Raw genomic sequence first — 19,853 nt, 5'->3', positions numbered from 1 at the left:
CTCTCCACTTGTTGTGGACTACCCTTCATACACTATAACGTTACACTCAGCAGGACTTTACTTACCAAAATGGCAGTTTTTCAACTACTTTTGAGCTGGACTTCGCAGGCGTTTATATTTCTGTTCTTTCTGACTTTCATTGCGTTTCTTGGTTGTTGCTTGTATCTTAAATACATTCATATGAAATATGACCACATACCCGGACCACCGAGAGACAGGTATCCTACGTTAAGTGGGTTGTTGTTTAACTAATGTTAGCCCTAGTGCATGCTAACGTTTCTTATTTTCATATGACTTAGCCTTAGTAGGCAAACACTGAAACAATTGTGTTGACATTCACTTACCTGACACTTTGTTTTTCTCGTCAGCTTTTTCTTTGGGCATACACCGACGATTTTGAGAATGATGAAAAATGGCGAAGTTGCACACGATAAATTTCTGGAATGGTAAGCACGAGCAAAGTTTATACATAACTACTATAATGTCGCTAGCTTGGTGAACGTTAAACACTTACAGGCGTAATGGGAAAAAATGTCAACTCAGAGCAAACTCCACTGCAAATACTGTGAAGTTATGGCGTAGCCCCTGGGCCTCTGCTATATTTCACAAGAAAAGCACAGTCATTGATTTAATAACAAGTTAAACACAACCTACATCATCAATATAAAAGCATACATGTTAGCACATTATAGACATTAAGCCTAACAAAGCAATTTACAAACCAATTTGCAGAAGAATGCAAAGACATATGCAATACAGGACCAAACCATTACGCCATAAAACATGTTGGGAATGTTCTTAAATAAACATTTTCATAAAGAGTAATATCTCTACATTTTACATTTACCAGTAGATGTTTCAGTCTCAGTAGCAGCAGCATGGCAGTGGAATATTTACGCACTTTGGTTCTGGGTTGTTATGACATGCAGCTGTCCAAAGCCCATGCTGTTTTCCAGATAATATTATTTTACAATGTGCAGCTGTCTGCAATAAAAGTAGAATTTCTTGTGCAAACATATGGGCATACTAAGGAGTTATTACATCATAGAGTTTTTATATTACTATAAAAATCAGACTTTACTGGTACAACCCTAACCCTAGTCCAAATATAGTCCATAAATACTATATATATGCATAAAGCTGAAGATTGTAAATTAATATTATCCAGAAAACTGTATGGCTGGGGGTGGGGGGTGGAAGCATGACTCAACAGCCACATCAGTCACTTGCCTAGCATCCGACTTTGACAGATGCATATCTTAATGCTCTCTTATAGCTCTTTTTTCTGTCTTTTGCAGGTGTAACAATTGTTTCAAAGTTAGAAATGTGTAATTAAGTTGTCATTTACAGGGCAGAAATTTATGGGTCTGTCTTCAGATTAAATTTTCTACATTACGTTTCCATCGCTGTGAGCTGTCCAGAGGCAACCAAGGTACCTAAACACCACATATCACGGTAGTATTTGTGTAACCAGATCTTGCATAAGTATTGCACAATGAACAGTGTGACAGAGCACAGATAAAAAGATACACCTGCTTCAGTAGAGGTTCTCGCAAAATAAAAGTGGCGCTACAGTGTCAACTATTGCCCTTTTTGGTAAAAATTCATACTGTAAGCACATTGCCTGATAATATTTATTTTATATATTCTAAAACCTTTTGTCTCTCTCTGTTCCCTCTAATGCTTCTGGTTTCAGGAAATCCTGATGTCCCCAAAATACACCAAAGATAAATTCTTTTGCAAAAAACTCTTCAGCTTGTTTGGTCAAAGGTAATTTATCAGACTGTAGGATTAGCTACTGGTACAAGTGCAGGACCACGTCATCAAACTGGTAATTTGTGATAGTATCAATATGTTGAATTCTTAAACTAACAATACAGAGTAAAACCTGCCTTAAACTGTGGCGTCAACTCAAGTAATTTTGTCATTTTAGTACTGTCAAGTCAACTTTTGAGCACCAGGCAATGACTGCTGGTTCACTTTACACATTTGTTATGTCAGACCTTATTTGACATTTTGAAAGGATTGTGTTCCATGTCTCTCTCTAAGGTTCCTAGGTAATGGCTTGGTAACAGCACACAACCACGAGAAGTGGTATAAACAGCGCCGGATCATGAACCCTGCCTTCAGCAGCTTGTGAGTTATTAACTTTTCAAAAAGAGGCAAAATGAAGTTGCTCAGCCTCTTTTTATCTATAGAGTTTACAACTATTGTCAATCCTGTTCAGATTGTTTGTACTTTTTCATCAGTTTTTTATTTACAGATTTCCTGTGAAGCTGTGCAGGTATGTCCACACCATGCTACTCCACTGTTTTAAACTATCATTATTTCCAGGTATTTGAGAGGTCTAATGGGCACCTTCAATGAGAGGGCAGAGAATCTGATGAGTAAACTTGCCGATATTGCTGACAGCAAAACTGAGACCAGCATGCTTCACCTATTCAGCTGTGTTACCCTTGATGTCATTGCTAAGGTACTGTGCCACTGTTTTCCAGTTTCCTCTGCAGTTGGTTTTTACTGAATATAGAGAGAGCAGAGACTTAACACAAAAGTTCATTTAATCAGGTTGAAACTATCTTGGTACATATGAATGTATGTTGCTTACTCAATAATTCTCAGGTTGCTTTTGGTGTGGACTTAGACCTGCTGAAGACTAGTACACCTTTCCCTAAAGCCATCGAGACATGTCTAAAAGGGCTGCTGTACAATGTCCGAGACAGCTTTTTTCAGGTATGACTTGACAGCAACAGTATATGGAGTTAATTCCGTGAACATTCTGTAAACTGTCTAACATTTTAAAAACTTTCATTCCCAGTTCAATCCAAAGAACAGACCATTCATTAAAGAAGTGAGGGAAGCGTGCCACCTGCTGCGCACAACTGGGGCTCAGTGGATCCATGAAAGAAAGACTGCCATGGAAAATGGCGATGACGTTCCTAAGGACATCCTCACACAAATTATCAAATCTGCTGGCCAAGGTTACCGTCCCTAAAGTCCAGCAAACAGTAGTTTCTGCTATGGATAAAACAAAGCGTAGAAGTACACAATGTTGAGAATAATTGAACAAAAAGTTAAGGTAATAAGGATAATCACCTTTATTTGGCCAAGCACGTTACACACACAAGGAATTTAGGAACCGTGATTTGAAACTCCAACCTTCCAGTGGGCAGACGACCGCTCTACACACTGAACCAGTCACCCACAGCATATAACAAAAAATTTAAAGCACAATTATTTCAATATTAACTCAACATAATAATAGATTTTCAGAGCACAATTGCAAGTTTGTCCTACTAACTGTTTCCAGACAGTACACTCCAGAGAGATGAGATAATGTTCATACATAGCTGTGCAGTTGTTAATGTCTTCAATTTGCAGATCTTGCTGACAAGTAATCTTCCATATATTAGTTTATATGTTAATACCATTTCCTTCTCATTCCAGAGGACAGCATGACTAAAGAAGATGAGGAGATCATGTTGGACAACTTTGTGACATTCTTCATTGCTGGCAAGTCTCTGTTATGTCTGTGGTGATGTGTGAAATGCTTCAAAATAAACATGTTACTCTACTTCCTTTGTAGCAGAAAGTCATACTAACAAAGTAAAAGGAACATTTCACCCAAAAGTTCAATAATGTGTGGGCTATCCATCAGTTTCACTGTGAATTCTGGACATGTGCAGTTCGCCACAGTGTGGGTGATTTTAATATCTTTCAAGAGTGATGACATAGTTTTTCACAATAATGTATACACTATAATGTTAACTGTTTTTCCATCCATTTGGACATAAACTACGACGAGACATAAGCTATGATGACCTGGGTCAGCTGATCTATCTCTCACAGGTACAAGTCTTGACACTAGGATGAAATATGGTTCAGCTTTTCAGGACTATTGTTCACTCACATATACTTTCATTCATTTATTTACCTCCCTCCAGGTGCTAAAAGAGACTCTGAGGATTTACCCGACGGTTCCAGGTGTAACTCGTGAGCTTCCTGAAGACATGGTCATCAGTGGTATCCACATACCTGGAGGATGTGTTTGTGCTGTGAGTCATTCACTTTTGAATGTGTTTGTACCTCAAAATCCAAAAGGGTTTCATACACTATTGTGCTTGTTTTACATACATAATGGACAATCGGCACTTCCCACTTAAAAATACATGACAAAACAACACTTTTTACAAATATACTTAGCTGTCAAAATGTGCAATACATTTCTCAGTTCAGCTCCTATGCGACTGGCAGAATGGAGAAATTCTTCAAGGACCCACTGACATTTGATCCTGACAGATTTCACCCAGATGCTCCGAAGTAAGTCTTGCCATGTTAGAGCATTGCCACAGAGGACACAAGGAAATGGACTATATTAACTGAAGTTGTCGCTTATCTGTTTTGCAAGGCCTTATTACTGCTACTACCCCTTTTCCCTGGGTCCACGCTCCTGTCTGGGACAGAACTTTGCTCAGGTGCGTGGTGACAAAAGCGCCTGTAAATAATCAAAACATTCATAGGGGCACATGCAGTAACAACATGCTGAATTAGTCTAATGGTTGATGTTGTGTTGTCAGATGGAAGCTAAGGTGGTGATGGCCAAGCTGCTCCAGAGGTTTGACTTCACTCTTGTCCCAGGACAGACATTTGACATCCTGGACACTGGCACACTCAGGCCAAAGAGTGGAGTGGTGTGCACTGTCAGTCACAGGAATGATAAGAAATAGATGGTCATACAGTACCATAACATAAGAACAAACCATAACTGTCTGTGTGGTGAAATTGGGTTGTTGAGTTGCTGAAACCAGCTAACCAGCTTACAGCTACAAGTGCATGATTAGCTTTATTTTTTATAGTTCTGTATTCTTTATAAAGAATAATAATAATAATAATTTTCACAGTACCCAGTATATTCAGTTGAAACGGTGATTATGGTAATGATGAGTAATCAATTTCTGTGTAAGTTACAGTATCATTAGTTCTTTAATTTTGCTGAAAATAACAATTTAATAGTGTTTTTAAACCACTGAGACTGAACTTTTTATGCCTTTAAGGCTAATATAAAATACAGAATATGTAATTAATTGTAAATAAACCACATAATAGGATGTATAAAATGTCCTTACTGTCTAACGCCCACTGATGCAAAGGTAATTTGTATTGTTTGTTAATGACTTTAACCTACTGATGATGAATTAATATCTGATTTCACTCCGACTTTTGCGTACTTTTTGGCCATTACTGACAGCGTACAGCAGAGGGCGCTGTTACATTGCAAAGAAATCTAACAAGCACTTGTTAAATTATAGTCTCTCTCAGTCATGTCAGAGTAATTTGGGGAGTTTGTTATAATTTTTGTAATACAAGTTTGTTAAACTGTGATTGAATATGACATCAGTGCTTTGGGTGTTTTTTGTTTTTTTTAAAACAGAAATTATGAAAATGATGGCTACAGATGTTTTAAAGATGGAGAAAGAATACCACTTTACTGACTTGTAAAAGAAAATCTAACAGTTAAACCTAATGGATGTAACGCAAAATATATCACTCTAAGATGTTAAATAAATGTGTATTTTAATGTAATAAAATATTTTTTCCGCCCTTGCTTTCTTCTAATGCTCTTTATTTTGTTTCTGAATAATAACGCTGTCCCAGTCCAGAGCTGCTGTCCTTTTAAGAGGGCGGAGCCTGAGTCTTGTGAGGCTTCACAGCACTTTTCATCTACCTGCTGCCTTCTCCTCTCCGACGTTTTGATTGGCCGTCCTGGCCGGAATCCTCTTGAATGGTTTCAAATCCGAGTGGGTGGACAAGGAGGACGGAGACGAAGGGGGGTCTGCTTTTAATCAGTATCTGCTGTGTTGAAAGGTTTGAATTCTCCGCACAGACACCGCCTCGATATCCAAGTAGTGTTGAAGGTAAAACGTGTTCGAGGGGATATCGTGAGTAAAAGTTGGCTGATAGGTAGCTATGTTCGTTATTTTCACCTAAAACAAGATTTGAGCAACATTAAAAATTTACTGTGTTTTATGGTTTTCGTCATTCGAATAGAGCGATGTCCAGTATAGACGGCGCCTACTGCCCCGGGACGCGGTGTGTTGTGCCGACAGGACCCGCGTCCTGGGACCAGAACCTGGTTGGAAGTCATTGGTAGGCTAATCCACTGGTTTCGTTGATGACGGGATTTGAGTATAAGCAGTTATTTCCGAGATTCATGAAGCCATTTAGTTCTTGCGGGGGGTGCTAGAGCGTCACATTAATATTTAGGTGTTTTAGACATTGTGTTCAAGTTTGGACAGAATTCCGTTTAAATGAGTTTTGAGAATTAATTTCAAGTCGTCATTTAAGCGAACCGAGACTTAGATAGTCATGGCTAAAAATCCGTCCGAGTTGCCAAAGGATGACCTGAGCCAGCTGACGGACGAGGAGCTGCTGCTGTGCAGCAAAGAGGAGCTGGTCCGGAGTTTAAGGAGGGTTGACAGCGAGAAAATGAACTTGATGATCGAGCATGGGAACATGATGAAAGACATCAACCGGCGCCTGCAGGTGCACCTGCACGAAATCCGGAGCCTGAAGGAGATCAACCAGAAGCTGCAGGACGACAACCACGAGCTCCGGGAGCTTTGCTGCTTCCTGGACGATGACCGACAGAAGGGCAAGAAACTGTCCCGAGAGTGGCAGCGCTTTGGCCGGTACACTGCCAGTGCCATGTGGAAGGAGGTGGGCACGTACATGATGAAGCTGAAGGAGCTGGAGGCCAACCAGGAGACAGTGTTGAAGGAGAACTCTGAGCTGAAGGAGATCATCCTTATGCTGGATGAGGAGAGGAACGGACCAGGGTCCAGGAGCTCCATAGACAGTCAGTCCAGTTTGACTAATCTGAATGGCAGGACCGGAACGGTTAGGGATGTTGGGGACGGGAGCAGCACCTCCAGCACAGGGAGTGCTGGTAGCCCCGATCATCACAATCACAACCACATACACAAGCCCACCTCAGAGAACAGTAAGATGGGTCCCACCATGAGGAGGTCCATGGATGACCTGTCGGCACCGCACCATCACAGGAGCATTCCCAATGGACTTAATGGTGAGTACACGTTCTTGGCTGTTATAATGTGAATGCAAGACGAGCTCTTTAAGGTCCAACCAATTAGGCCAGAGATAAATTTCAAAATAAAAACATTTCTTCCCTGTTTTTTTTTTCATTTAACACGGATGCATCAGCCCTTTGATTTGATCATCTTTGTGTCCAAAATCCAAGATCATTGGCTAAAAGTGATGACCAGAAGTTAACCCTAATTTAACCTGATCTCCAGATACTGAACACAAATGTTCTTTTGAGGCCTCTGAATTTACATTTAATTTGAACATTTCTGTATTATTAAACATGCTGTGACCACAAAATGTCATATTACTGTATATATTGGTTTCATAGATAATACATGCAGTCAGATGTGTTGTATAGTGACTGTGTGAGGTTGCACTGGAACATATGCTGATCAAAATCGCTGTGAAGGATTAATATTGGGGGTCTTGGCTTAACCTCATTACAAATTCTTGATTGGGGTGACACACACATCATTGCTCTGTCCTTTGCTACCCCATCACTTAAAACTGCACTGATTTAGGTCACTGCTCTTGTGGTCTTGTCTTTTAGTTGTGGAAGAGCACTCATGTCTGCTTAGGGCCTGTTTGAAATGCATGGTATGGAACCAGAAATCAGTGTCCCTGTTTTTAGAACCTAAATGCACGGCTGAAAGCTCCAAGCTGAGATCAAAATGCCATGATGGAGCAGTAGGACGCTAAGCCTTGTTTAGCTAGTACATGGGCTAATAACTCGCCATGATCTGTGTGGCAAGGGGAATAAACAAAATCCCCCATTTAGCTGAAACGTTTTACCCTGATTTACAAGGACAGGGCAGAATCAGCCTGTATGGGCTCAAAGCAAGCAGCTTCAGAATTGGATCATGGCCATGTTCTGCACTGGACATTCCTGGAATTGTGCATTGTAAAAACCATGAAGGTAACAAATACAAAGGTCATAAGCATGCATGAAGGGAGCGCTTAATCTGGAAACTCGTGCACACACACACACACACACACACACACACACTTGTGGATAGTGTTTGGCTGCCATTACGTAACACCAATATTGTGCCTGCAGTGGCCTAGCACCTCTCTTAGCCGCTGTTCTTCTAGATGTGTGTGACATTGTGCGACCCTGAGGCTCTGCCTCCGTGCGTTCATCCCTTACAAAGAAGTACTCGTATACAGAGACATGCTAGCATAGGGAACTATTTACATTATCTAAGATGCCATCATGTCAGTCGATAGAAACAACAACAAAGTAAAGCTATATTGATCTAAACCCGCTGTTACACCAGTGGTAATTAAGTGTGATAACTGGACTCAGAAGCATTTGGATCAAATAAGTGTTTTATTGCTCCTTCCGATAAGTCATTTACAAAACTTAGCTCGGAGAGAAAAAAACCCACCCGCAGGTCAACGCTATCTTCTACAGGCCGGGGCTTCTTCACCAGCACAGATTTACTCGATTGCCTGCTTGATATCTGAGCAGAGTGACCATGTTGCGAGGTCAGATCTGGCCGCGGTGTGAGGTCTGTAGAGTGGTTTTAGGCAGTGTCCAAATGCCAATGGCTCCCTGGGGCATTTGGGAGACAAGCTCAAGGATTGCCGCTCAAGTGCTAAATGAACAGCATCTGTCTGTGTGCCAGACACACACAGACTGGAAAAAAGAAGAAAAGGGAGGATAGAAGTGAGTTTGGTGTCCTAAGAGGGAAAACCAACCACCTGTTTGAGCTAGAGGTTTGTTTTTATTCCCTTTTCCTGAAATTTTTATGCTGTAATGGCTTTTAATCTTTTTAGTAAATTCAACTATATTACATTTCTATTTCTGTAAAGGCACTGTGAGAGGTGTGTGAGGGAGTGGCTGAATGGTGGTGAGGGGTTGGCTGGCAAGCTTGGGGGTTTATTGTTTGGGGGGGAACTCTCGGAGGGTGTATTGTGCTCAAAGGAGGCTGGGTTTAGGAGGCATCCTGCTGTCTGCCTTATTGAATTCGCCCACACACCCCCTCCTCCCCAAAACTTCTCTTCCAGTCCGGATACCGGCTGCGTGTGTATGCATGTTTATTTGGACAGGGTGTGTGCTGTAATGTGTGAGCAGAGCGAAGGCTTCTGTTCAAGAAGACATGAAAAAGACACGGCAGGAGGGGCTACGCTGAGTACAACAGTTTGGTAACCCCCAGACATCTCAGGGTCTGCATTTACTTTTGGCTGTCTTGGACCCAATTCCAGTCAAAGACTGTCTGAAATATGATGCTGTCACAGAGAGCTTGCATTAGTCTCTATACAGACTGAGCAGAGCCTTATGAGATTAAGACAGAGTGGCCAAGTGAGACAGCAAAGTGCTGTGTTGACATTGTCCAGATGAACTGATAAAGGTCCCCTCTACTATATTGCTTGTTGACCCTTAACTGACCCTCAAACATTCCCCTGGCCTTTTAGTTGCCAAATAGTTTTATAGGAACAATATTTCTAATTTAGCAGCAGATAAAGTGACTCTTAATGTTAGTTTTGCTACTTTTACCACAGCAGCAGCTGAAGGGACAGTGTGGCAGCTCATGTTGTGCAAGGGACCATTTTATCAATTAAGTGTGTTAGAAGGTGGTCTATGATGTCACCAGTATAATGAACGACTTTCCTGAAAGCTGGCTTTTTTGAGTCCAACTATAATAGATGCCATCTGGCTCTAGTTATTCAGTGACTATTATTGTACCTCTGCTGATGTGTCTAAGGGCATTGCATGCACATGGTCTGGTGCATGTACATTAATGCAAACATCGATTTAGTATTTTAGTCCAGCTGTGCAGAGATAACCGAGGCTGCTTCTAGCACATCTATGCAGCACACACATACACTATGTGTGTGTTTGTTTTTCCATGTGTGTGCCAGAGGGCAGCTTCTGTTGACTGCTAGATTTTAATGCTAAAGCAGTGGACCTTCATCACTAAAAAGTTTACACTGGCCTTTCCCTCTCCTTCCTTCTCCCATAGAGGATTTACCACATCAGCATGTATAATGGTAAAATAGCAGAATACTAAATTTATGCATCAAGTTAAACTTTAGCGAACTGTAGTTTGTGCATTTGACCAATAGCAAATTGTCTTGACAGTGGTGACCTGTGAGAAGATGTGTGTGGGTGGTTGCGCGCGCACGTATGTGTGTTGGGGGTGGAAAGATTGTGTTATTGTGGCTTGTTAGCTGTGTCGAATGATCAACCTTTATTTACGCTTCCTCTGTTAGAGTATGAACTGCTTCCCTGAGGAGGTATGTGATTTGCATACAGTTATGAGATGCAAGTACAAATGTCATTTTGAATAAACCCTGTGAATTTATTGTCCCGTTAGTGACAAGAGTTAACAGTTAGCAAGCTTGTTACAGCAGCTTTAGAGAAATATTTTTCTTCAATTAAATTCTTTACTGAATGAAATAATGTGCGATCCTGCAAACAAAGTGCCAACAGTACAGCCTGTTAGCCCTGTGAGAAGTCATCACAAAGCTTACAGTAAAGGTGCAGCGATGATTTTCACTGTGTCTCTTCCTGGTGTGACCAGGCCTTAAAGCTTTCTAGACTTTATCACAGATTCTGGCAGCTCACGTGTGTCTCAGAAACCAGTCCGATGGGTTAGTGATTCATTGGAGATAAAGATTTAGAAGAGCTTCAGCAAATGCATTAATGTGGATTTGATTTATATGTTTTCATGTTAAACCAGACCACTCACACTATCCTCCTGCATTTAATCTCTTGAGTAAATTGTGTCTTATTATATGGGGTGCTACAGTAAGTGAGATCTCTTCCCCTTTTGATTTATAGGCTTTTCTCAGAGTCCTGTTCTCTTTCTTCAGTTTCTTTTTCTTTTACCCTTGGGGAGTGACGTGACCTAAAAACTAATGACGAAACTGTAGAACCAGCCCTCCCATTTGGCCACCAGTGTGTTTTTCATCATGCTAATGCAGATTAGTCAGTGCCTTGATATTCACGTTCATGCGCAACTGAAGCATCTAGTTATTTTTCCCTCAGAGGGCAATTATCAATAATCTTTCAAAGTGCTGATCAAACAAATCTGTGGTGTCGGCTTTCAAATTAAAAGATCTGTTGGGAAAGAATCTAAGTTCTTGTTTACTGTAAAATAATCACCACTTTCATTTTTTTCCAAGAACAAGTCAGGTGTTCAGTCTCTCTCTCTCTCTTTAAATAAACATCAATCATTCACAGCTAGTCAAGGTCTGCCTTGCCGTTTTTCTGTGCGAGGGCCTTTCTTGTTGCAAAGGAAACCGGTGCATCCACAACACAATGGTGGTTTCCTCTGGGCCATGATTTGAAGTCATTGTGTGGAATGTCTGCGAGGCTAAAAATAGTTTGCATGCATAGAGATAGGTGGATGTTTCCGTGGCTGATATCCTGTTTGTCCACTGTTCTTGTTCGTTCAAGATGCCGACTTAATTTCTCATAACTCTACTCCTGGTTGTTTTGTATTTTTCTTATTAAATGCAATACATCCGTGGTGCATAATCAGAACTTTAAAAAAGGAAAGCTGACTTGCATTTTCTTCCAGCACCTTGTCAATCTGTGAGGCCTGGTTTGCTGGCATCATGGATAATGGAGTAGAAACACACACTCTCAGCTGTGCACAGTCAGTGAAGAGCCAGCCTGTCAGGATGTCCCCAGGAATGGGACTGCACCGAAAGAGGCACAGCATGTGTCTCCAGGTCACTTTTTAAATGTTTGCCTTCCTGTCTTCTCTTATCCGACAAACTCCACTTCTCCAGTTTTCCCCTTAAGTCTCCATCTGCACCCATCCCTCTCCTGACTGCTATGGACCTGTGGTTTGATCTGCTGTCCATTCATTGCCATCAACACAGCACTTGGCTGACAGAATGAGGTTATTGAGCCAGCATGAGTCTTGTGCATAAAGACATGGACTCTGTAGAACTTAATGTGGTGCCATTTTACAAAAAATGAGTTTTCAATAGGTTCTGTATGGTGTTATGTAGTTACCCCTGTTAGAATGTATGAATGCACAGCTGTTCTCTGACAGCATCTTTTCCTATAAATATTTAAGCTTCTCTGTGTCTCTCTATGTCTGTACTGATCTAAGTGGATGTCCTTCTTTTCTGATTGTTTGGCAGCAGGCTGCTGGTTGGGCTGGGTTGCTCAGTCACCTAGGCGACAGTAATGATCAGTGGGGCGAGTGGATGGCGCCCACACTTAGCCTCAGAGTCACTGAAGCGGAGGAAAGCAAAAGAGGTGGGGATAGGCTTGGGCATGGCCGACCTCCATGCTGGTTGACCCGTGCAGAATGATGCCAGCCAGAGTGTCATCTGTGTGTGTGTGTGTGTGTGTCCCAACAGGATGAGAGCCGGTTTGAATTTCAAACCATGGGAGTGAGGACATTTTGGCCTGTCCTCACAACTTCAGTGGACAGTTTGAGGTTTGTTACTGTTAAGCATTGGAGTTAGGCATTGAGGTGTGATGCTTAAGGTTGCAAATGCATTATGTCAATAAGTGTCCTCATAAAAATAGTTGTATAAATGTGTGCTTTGAAGTAATTTGCTCATAAGAAACAAACAGGGTGTGGTCGTTTTGAAAGCTACAGTATAACTTTAATTTGAGACTTGGAAACCTTACTTGAGGTTGGGTAATTTTAAGGAGCAGATAATTGTACTTTTGCCATTTTCATGACCTGACAACTTGATCTAAGTTTCAATTTCAATAACAAAGTGTATGTGTGTGTGTGTATGTGTATATATATATAAAATAAAATACTCAAAAGATAAATTCAGAATTAGTCTGACACAAATTCATTCATTCTTGTTTTGGACAAGGTTGTCTGGTGCTGACATTTCATATGATTTTCTTGACAAGTTTCATACACTTCAGTAACAGTGACTCACTGGTTGGTATAGTGGAGACACAAGAGACCCCTTTATTCCAGGCAGTTTAATGTTATTATTTAACTCAGGAAAATTACTAACAAGTCACTCCAAGCTAATACTCTTGTCTGCCTGGCCACCAATTAGCTTGTCATATATCACTTCCACTTGCGGCACTTAAAATGAAAACATCTGACTTTTAGTTTTTTATTTACTTACAGTATTTTGCAAAAACCCACTGCCTGCTGTGGCTGAAAACAAGGTTAATGAGAGCAGTGAGAGTGAACGTTGCAGGTTATTTATCCGAAGTCGTCACTAAAGACACTCGTACTTCCATACAGCTGTGGGGCATTACTGAGTCAGGTTGAGCACTGCAAGTAATCGCCTTCACATTACATTTAATCAATTGTTAATATAAACATATTGATTGTAGCAGCTTTAAAACAAGAAGAATTTTGTCATTTCGTGATAGCGTTCCTGGCTCTATTTGTCCTAGAAAGACTAAACTGAGTCAAGTCACAGCTAGATCCCTATTCAAAATACACACATCCACCAATAGATACATTTTGACTGAATGTAAACAAAATGGAATGGGTGGATGGACAGACAGTAGCTTGGCTACACTGGAGAAGGCTTTAGCAGAGGTGCTGTCCTTTGCTTGTCCTCTGTCCTGTTGTTGGTCTGCCCTTAAATGAATGAGGCTGATTTTTATTGAGAGGCACCGCACCCTGGTTATACTGTTATTGATCTGTATTATACGTCAGATAGGATGAAATCTAAACAACTGATTAAGATGTAAATGAGAGAAATGGGGTGAAGTCAGGTGGCACAAAACCCCTCCGGGGCCTTTTTGTAAAGTCGCTATCAGCAGTTTGATTCTGGCTATGCAACACACCCTCTCCACTTATACAGTGGAGCAGTCCCAGGTTGCCAAAAGTCAGCAGCTCCTAGACAGAACTCCACTTCATCAGGTCCTTTTCAAGGCCTGGGAGCAATTTTCGGTGTCAGCTCTTTTGCCTTTGGTTGCAATGACATTGGAGACTGGAGTCAGCAGATGTCTTTACCTTGCTGTCACCTCACTCCAGCCTCTAGTTTTACAGTTATAGATTGTTTTTCTTTTTCGCTTGGGTGAAAATATGTGCATTGGGCCACTTTTGGTTGCCATTGAAAGGCTCATTAGTTTTTAAGGTGAGTGATTTATAAATCCTCATTTGGAATTTGTATAAATGTTTTAACTGACTGGATAATCTGTTGCAATAAAAAATATTAAGCCTCTTGAGGTGTTGTTGTTTAAATGATAACTTGCTTATATTTGGAACTTTGCATAACTGGAGTGCCTGCAAAAAATGTGAAACTGGCAGCAGGCCCTCAAGATGGATAAGATAATGGGGATATTTGACGGTTGGCTGAAGCATCTGGAAGGAATTGTACAGTCACTCCACTGTTGCTTCATCCTCAGGATGTTTTGGGAAGGTTACAGGTAACCTTACTCTGATATACTAGAGGCTAATTTCCTCTTGCAGGTTAGTTTTAAGTGCCAAGACTGGCCTGGGTAACTTGGGAAAACATGTTTCTGTTTTGGTTTGGGATGGGCCTGGAGATTCTTGTTACTTGGAGCCTTGAAAGAAGCAGTAGTTGAAATATATGGATGATGAGTGAGCAATTAAAGGGGAATATGTGCTGGATGAATGCAGAAATGGGATGTTGTCCTGATTTGTTAAACATGGAACAAATTAACTAGCTGTTGTATTTTGAAGTCTCCTGTTCCAGTGAAGAAGGTTACAGTTTGAGGGATTGCAGCCCTCCTCCTCCTTTGCCAGTAATGCCCCAGATTAACTGCATGGAGGCCATCTGTCAGTGTAGTCTTTTCTTATCCACAAGGTGCTACAAAGAGGATAGAAAAAGTATTTTCTGCTCTCTCTCTCTCTCTCTCTCTGAAGTCTTGGGGGAGGGGGGGCTGACAATTAATACTTTCTTTACATAGAAACGTTACAAAGCAGCTGCAAATGTTTAGAGAAGAAAAAGAAAATTAACAATTTGCTCCAAAAATCTTGATTCATTTAAAAACAGGATGATGTTTTTGCTTCTATGTAATCTCTTTTTGTCAGTTAGTAAAGTGGCTTCAACTTCATGGTTCACCTAAAGATGAATTCTAATGATGATTTTCAACTAGTGCGAACAGCTGGACAAAGTTCTGGCTTATCCTGTGAAACATCTACCAGACTGGCACAATTATTCATGGTTCTCAGATGATTAAGCCTACGAACTTTGGTGATGTCCTGATTTTACCGGTAGTGGCACCATGAGGTTGACATTTGTGGTTTTGAGTGAACAGTCTCAACAACTGATCAGAGTTTTGGACTGTTAGGAAATTTGCTAGTTACATTCACATTCCCCTTAGTAAGTTATAACTCTGGTGATGCCTTAACTTTCTGTCTACTGCATCATCAGGTCAGTGGGGTTTTTTTTTTCCCCGGTTATGACCAGATAGCAGAACTAGACTTTATTAGATAAAATGTATTAAGAAGGTAGCTGACAAATGAAAACTAGGCGAGGCACATGGAGAAGGTTAGAGGCCATCTTTAAACTGTGTTATGAGCAGATCATCAATATTTACCTACCCATTAAATATTTGTCTTTCCGTGTGTCTGCTCATGACAAATACTCACTGACAATATTATGACTGTGGAAATGCCATCAAGAACGTATTACGACCACCCCGACTTAACTGGGCTCTACCACAGATTATAAAGGATGATCAAAGTCATTATTTATCTGAACTCAGCCAAGTGTAGAGCATTCGATTCCACTGACTGTGACGATCGTAAAGCGCTTAAGTGGAAGCTGATAATCATGTGAAAATGCAGGCTCATGGAAAGGGTGTTTGTCTGACTAAATCAATGACTGGAAGCAGAGAGAAAGACATTAAAGTACAAACTACAATCATTTTATCTTCTCACCAGTTTGTATTTGACATTCTTGGTGTTGTAGGATATTTGTGTATTTGTTAATGTTTGTGAAACAACCACTAGAGATATTCACACAATTCTCTAACTCTGGGATGGTCCTGGGTCCCCCTCCATTCCTATTTTAACTCCATTCACTGGGTCCCCCTCCATTCCTATTTTAACATTCGAGTGAGCTCTGGATTTGGCAGATGTGTGGATAATGTCTGATTAACACACGGGCTGCTTGGTTGTGGTTGGCTACCATGATGGCTCTTAAAATGGAAAGTGGACTGAAAGTATGAATGGCAAGAGTTTGGTATTAGAGTGCTTTGATAGAGGGTAGAGATGGTTCCCTCGTTTGCTCCTGTTGCAGCCGGTTTCTGTCAGGATGAGCATTAAGGGTTTGTATAGAGATGGTTTGGTAGCAGATAAGGCAAATGGAGCCAGTTATTCATCTTCAGATGGGCATCATGCAACATATTTCAAACTCGTCTCACTCACACCCTGATTGGAGATAACACTTCTGACAGCCAATTACAGGCAACCCATATCTCTGCTCCAGCACTATCGCTTCTTTAGTTCTGATTTCACTCTGCTCCTCTCCTCTGTTGCTGTTTTTGGGAGAGTTTCACATCAGCACATTTCGAATCAGGTGTTAGCTTGCAAGGAAACAAAGGCTGGTATAACTCTTGGAGTGTTTCTCATAAGCACACAGTCCATGTGCCTGATGCACACCAGTTTAGGACGCAGTTGATAAGGCATTACATTCAAGATGTACTGTATGTGACCTTGTGCAGTAGCATTCAAATATAGTTATGAAATATAGTTATGACATTTTAAGCTGGTGTTACATTGCTGCTAAGTTGCATATAACAGTGGATATGACAAATGATACTGTTGACAGTTCTACACTTAGTTGCTTAAGCTAATGTTAGCTTCATAGACGGCAAAAGCTGCCTCACAGACCTAATATGAAGCTCTTTATTCTTTGGAAGTCATAAGCTTACTGTACAAAAATAATATGCTGTGCTTAAAACTTTTAAGTAGGACATTCCACCAACACTATTTAACAGCTGTGCTCAGCAATAACTGAGCTACTGGCTGGCTAGCTAGCTAGCTAGCTGTCTGAAAGCTGTGATCATTTATGCACAATAAGTCTTACTTGGTCTTTTCTGAACTGCCCATTCTTTTTTTTTTTTCCAAACAAGAAAAATGATGTAGTATGGTGCTTTTTGCTTACACATTGGTATGTAGAGAGTGAGAATGTTAATCAGGCAACAGCTAGCCTCCGTTTTTCCCAGCTCAGATTTCAAGTTAAATAGCTTATAATGTATATAGACATATAAGATATTATATAACAGCATGTTAAGAATCTGTTAGCTATATGTAATAATTAATATTATGGTTTTTGTGATTTGAAAATTAAACCCTTTTAAGTGTAAAAAAAAAAAAATTTCTTAATCATTTAGCCTTAGTCTGATTCATGCTATGCTTAAAGCTTGCAGGACATCACCTTGTTGTCACCGGGGCTCAGTATTAAACTGATTTTTATCAAATTACCAATACTATAGATATCTTGCTGATTCAAATTTCCTCATTCTTTTTCAAATTTCAATTAGTTCTGTAATTCCTATAAATTTGGGGTGAGGAGACCATTGACATAATGAATTTTCAATTGGTCATACTATTAAAAACAGAAAGGCTAAGGAACCAAGCATGATACTGCATAATATGCTGCGGAAGCCGGGACATTCTCCGCGATGTAAGTGAGGTACTGAATGAACTCGGTGAACCTCACACACACACCACTCCACACACACACACACACACACACACCACTACACACACACACACCACTACACACACACACACACACACACCACTACACAGTAAAATCTTTCTCTGGTTCCACTTTGACCTGTGGCTAACAATCACTATTTGGGATCCCAATCTGGCATAGATTAATTGAGTTTAAAAAAACAGCCATGAGGGGTTTCAGGAGATGTTACAGTAAGTCATTTCCTGTATATCTTCTTTATCTTGCTCTCTTCTCAGTCCCAAAAAAAAAAAAAAACCATATAAAGGGAGTGAAGCACTAATGTTGCAGGTCTGTGGTAGTTCTCTGAAACACAGCAGAGGGTTTAGAGGGATAGGATCCAGTACTGAATCTGCCCACTACTCTTTTAAATACATTGCACATAGCCCTGTGTGTGATAAACACTGTATGAACTGAAGCAATCTTTTAAACCCTTGAGAAGACATAGTGTTAAATGGCACACACACTTGATGAGAGTGCTCTTATTAGGGTGCAAAAGGGTCTCGTAACAGTAAATAGAAGGATAAAGGATGAAAGTGTCTCTTAGAGGGCTGTTGAGGAGAACCTCTGACAGAAGGATGTAAGGTTGAAGATCCAAGAGCAATAGAGGACACTGTGGAGCAAGCAGTTTTGTTTTGTTGTTTTTTTTTTTTTCTTGTTGCTAGGATACTGTGCCCTCTTATTTTGTATTTTGGGGTGGGCTTTATTGTAGCTTCTCTACCAAGTGTTATTTCCTTTGGCTCTGTGCCTTTCTACTGTACATCCCTCTCCACACTTTTGACAGATTCCTCCTGTCAGATTTTTAGTTTTTCAAAAACTATCAAATAACTTTACTTTTTTTTTCTTTCCTGAAACATGCATACATTTCCAGAGTTTTTGTTGTCACTGGTAGCTTTGAATCTGCTCCCTCTAGAAGGAATCTGTACTGTGTATGTGTAGGGCCTTTGTGTTGTCAGCACATGTACATCAAACAAAAGCAGAAGGCTTTACATGGAAAAGGTGAGGAGGAAGGCTGGGCCATGTTGTAGATGTGTGTATCTCTCCCTGTCGCACCATTCGATACATATCTCAGCACATGGTCAATGATTAGATACAAAAATAATGCTGCAAAATTCATACAGTATGATTCAGTGATTTTGATTCAATTCAGCAGATATGTAATTTTAATTCCGCCTTTATTTGAAAGCCTATACCTGTACATACATTAAAGTATCTGTTTAGGGTATAAAATTAAAGTTTTTTCCTCCAAGCATTTTTGTATTTCAAGCAGTAAAACTCAGCTAGATAAAATGATGTCTGTTCTTTTTAACAATGGGTACCAGTGAACAGTAAACCTCCAGCTGATGTTTAACCTCATCATAAAGAGCTGGACTGTGTTTTTCACTTAAACCCTGCTGACTGGATGAAAGGTATGACATGAGCAGTTTCCATGCAGAGGTTATTAATGGACCATTTGGAAAGTTCTGGATGAGGTAATAGTATCACAAATACCAGCCAAATTGGTTGAAAGTAGAGGCATGCAGTCTAGTCCCATTGTGCTGATGCTGTGTTTACCACATTCATGGCAGCGCTGTTCACCAAATAGGTGGAAAGACTGATGGAGGAGGATTTTTGGGGAACCCACATCAGTAGCTATCAGTGGCTGAAGACAGCGTAGGAGAAGGGAAATCTGAGCAGTGAGGACTGTAGAAAAATGTGGAAGAGGGAGACATGGGATTAGGGAAAATGGATGAAGGTTGGGGTTCTGAAGGTTTAGAGGAGGGAAGGAAAGGGAAATGAGAATACAGTGGGTACAGAAAGTATTCAGACCCCCTTAAATTTTTCACTCTTTGTTATATTGCAGCCATATGCTAAAATCATTTAAGTTCATTTTTTTCCTCATTAATGTACACACAGCACCCCATATTGACAGAAAAACACAGAATTTTTGACATTTTTGCAGATTTATTAAAAAAGAAAAACTGAAATATCACATGGTCATAAGTATTCAGACCCTTCGCTGTGACACTCATATATTTAACTTAGGCTCTGTCCATTTCATCTGATCATCCCTGAGATGGTTCTACACCTTCATTTGAGTCCAGCGGTGTTTGATTATACTGATTGGACGTGATTAGGAAAGCCACACACCTGTCTATACA

General features: G+C 40.5%; 2 protein-coding genes across 5 annotated transcripts in view; both read left to right on the top strand.

Moving 5' to 3' along the window:
* LOC109962186 (cholesterol 24-hydroxylase-like) lies at positions 1-5,593 on the top strand. The gene is made up of 14 exons (XM_020603660.1): positions 1-218; positions 369-446; positions 1,351-1,432; positions 1,697-1,770; positions 2,050-2,136; positions 2,335-2,473; positions 2,620-2,730; positions 2,816-2,978; positions 3,445-3,532; positions 3,810-3,846; positions 3,942-4,052; positions 4,229-4,317; positions 4,406-4,472; positions 4,575-5,593. The coding sequence occupies exons 1-14, from the start codon at positions 70-72 to the stop codon at positions 4,722-4,724; spliced, it is 1,425 nt and encodes a 474-aa protein (XP_020459316.1). The 5' UTR covers positions 1-69; the 3' UTR covers positions 4,725-5,593.
* Positions 5,594-5,747: 154 nt separating this feature from the next.
* Positions 5,748-19,853, top strand: part of LOC109962171 (coiled-coil domain-containing protein 85C-A-like) — a 43,596-nt gene continuing 29,490 nt past the window's right edge. For 2 of the 4 annotated variants that reach the window (XM_020603644.1, XM_020603643.1), the window contains exon 1: positions 5,751-7,081. In XM_020603644.1, the coding sequence (XP_020459300.1) occupies positions 6,364-7,081 (718 nt within the window). In that variant the 5' untranslated portion in view covers positions 5,751-6,363. Of the gene's footprint in view, positions 7,082-19,853 lie in introns of all 4 variants that reach the window. The other 2 variants (XM_020603646.1, XM_020603645.1) reach the window with 2 other exon arrangements.

This window comes from Monopterus albus, unplaced genomic scaffold, assembly GCF_001952655.1.
Source record: "Monopterus albus unplaced genomic scaffold, M_albus_1.0 scaffold62.1, whole genome shotgun sequence".
In the NCBI taxonomy this organism is placed as follows: domain Eukaryota; kingdom Metazoa; phylum Chordata; class Actinopteri; order Synbranchiformes; family Synbranchidae; genus Monopterus; species Monopterus albus.
This window is presented reverse-complemented; position numbering and strand designations above follow the sequence as displayed.